Raw genomic sequence first — 1,674 nt, 5'->3', positions numbered from 1 at the left:
TATACGCAGTGGCATACTAGTCAGCCATAAAAGGATGCAGTCCTGTCATTTATGACAATAAACAAGGAACTGAAAGTTATCATGTTTGTTAAGTGGAATGAGCCAGACACACAAAGTACCTTACTCAAGTGTTAAATCTTAAAAAATTTAATGGTTACCAGAGTTGGGGAGAGTAAGTGGAATAAGGAATAGGGAAAGGTTGGTCAACAGTTACTAAGTTAGGGCCAGCCAAATAGCTCAGCGGATTAGAGTGCCTGCAAGCAGGCACAGGGGCTGGGGGTTTGATCCTGGGGCCTGCTGTGCCAGCCCCACTCCTGGGGCGTGCTGAGACAGCGATTGAGACTGGGTGTGGAGCTGAGCACCTGTAATCCTAGCTGTTAGGAGGCTGTAGACAGGCAGATCACTATGATCTAGTAGTGAGACCCTGGACACCCTGTAGACCCTTCCCTAAAATTAAAAAAAAAAAAAATAAAAAATAAAAAAAAGTTACCAAGTTAGAAGGAGAAATGTCTGGGTGTTCTATTTCACAGTAGGGTGACTATAGGTAATACTAATATATTGTGCTGTATACTGCATTACAAAAAGCTAAGAGAAAGGACTTGAAATGTTTTCACCAAAAAAATGATAACTGTCTCAGGAGATAAATGTGGTAACTCTGATCTGAAAACTATATAGTGTATATATGTATCAAAGCATCACATAGTGCCCTATGAATATGTGTGGTTTTTGTGGAATTTAAAACATAGTTCAATAGAAATGTCAAAAATATTAAAGTTACTACTTAATAAAATTCTAGTGGGAAAACGCAAGGACTTTGTTGCTTCTCCTTAAAAATTACAAAGCATATTTATTAGAAAATTCACGTTATGTACTTGAGGATAAAGTTTACTGGTTTCTAAGTGTAAAGAATTTTATATGGCTGCCTTCTCACCGTGTTTCCCTCCTTTGTTGACAGCAAGAAGATTCTGTACCTCAAGTTACAGTGGAAGATTCTGGTGAAAGCTTGGAAGACCTCATGGCCAAGATGAAGAATATATAAATAATGAACTAGCATTTATTTTATTTTCTGTGTTTAATCCCATTGTTTAACTTTTAAAAAGTCCCAAACTAATAAAACTTTGTGCAACATTACTTGATGTATACATTTTCACTGAATTGTTATACTATGCTGTATGAAAATACTACGGGTGTTGTTATTCCCCTTGTCCTCCACCGAAACTCTCCTGAAGACCCTAAGACTTGAAGGCAGTTATAAATCTTAATGAAAATATGGCCTCTGACACCCAGTGTGGTGGCACATGCTTACCATCCCAGCTACCCAGCAGGCTGAGGCAAGAGGTAAGTTCTTAGATGGGGCAATCTAGTGACCTAGGGAGATCCTATCTCAAAATTTAAAAAATCAGTATATGTGCTACTGAAGCAAGCTCAAAATTTAAAAAATTAAAAAGGCTGGGATGTTTAGTGCAAAGGCCCTGAGTTTAATGCCAATGCAATGAATGAAATGCTTTTTTGGGGGGAGACAAACCTGATGCCCTATTCTTTTTCCTTCTAGTAATCTCTAGTGCTGTGTTGCCTGAGGGTGTGGAAAATAAAGTATTACCAATAATAGACAAGAAATACATGGGGCCAGGGAGATGGCTCAGTAGAATAAGTGCTTGCCTGGCAAGCACAAGG

General features: G+C 38.6%; 2 protein-coding genes across 3 annotated transcripts in view; one reads left to right on the top strand and one right to left on the bottom strand.

Annotated features, from left to right (window-relative positions):
* Uba5 (ubiquitin like modifier activating enzyme 5) overlaps nucleotides 1-1,136 on the top strand; it is a 28,810-nt gene extending 27,674 nt beyond the window's left edge. For both annotated transcript variants that reach the window (XM_023705186.1, XM_004625015.3), the window contains one exon: nucleotides 956-1,136. In XM_023705186.1, the coding sequence (XP_023560954.1) occupies nucleotides 956-1,039 (84 nt within the window). In that variant the 3' untranslated portion in view covers nucleotides 1,040-1,136. The remainder of the gene's footprint in view (nucleotides 1-955) is intronic.
* Nucleotides 1-1,674, bottom strand: part of Nphp3 (nephrocystin 3) — a 45,476-nt gene that overhangs the window by 2,180 nt on the left and 41,622 nt on the right. The gene's annotated exons all lie outside the window — the stretch shown is intronic.

This window comes from Octodon degus, unplaced genomic scaffold (genome assembly GCF_000260255.1).
Source record: "Octodon degus isolate 3935 unplaced genomic scaffold, OctDeg1.0 scaffold00008, whole genome shotgun sequence".
NCBI lineage: Eukaryota > Metazoa > Chordata > Mammalia > Rodentia > Octodontidae > Octodon > Octodon degus.
The sequence above is the reverse complement of the archived record's forward strand: the minus strand, read 5'-3'. Positions and strand labels throughout refer to the sequence as shown.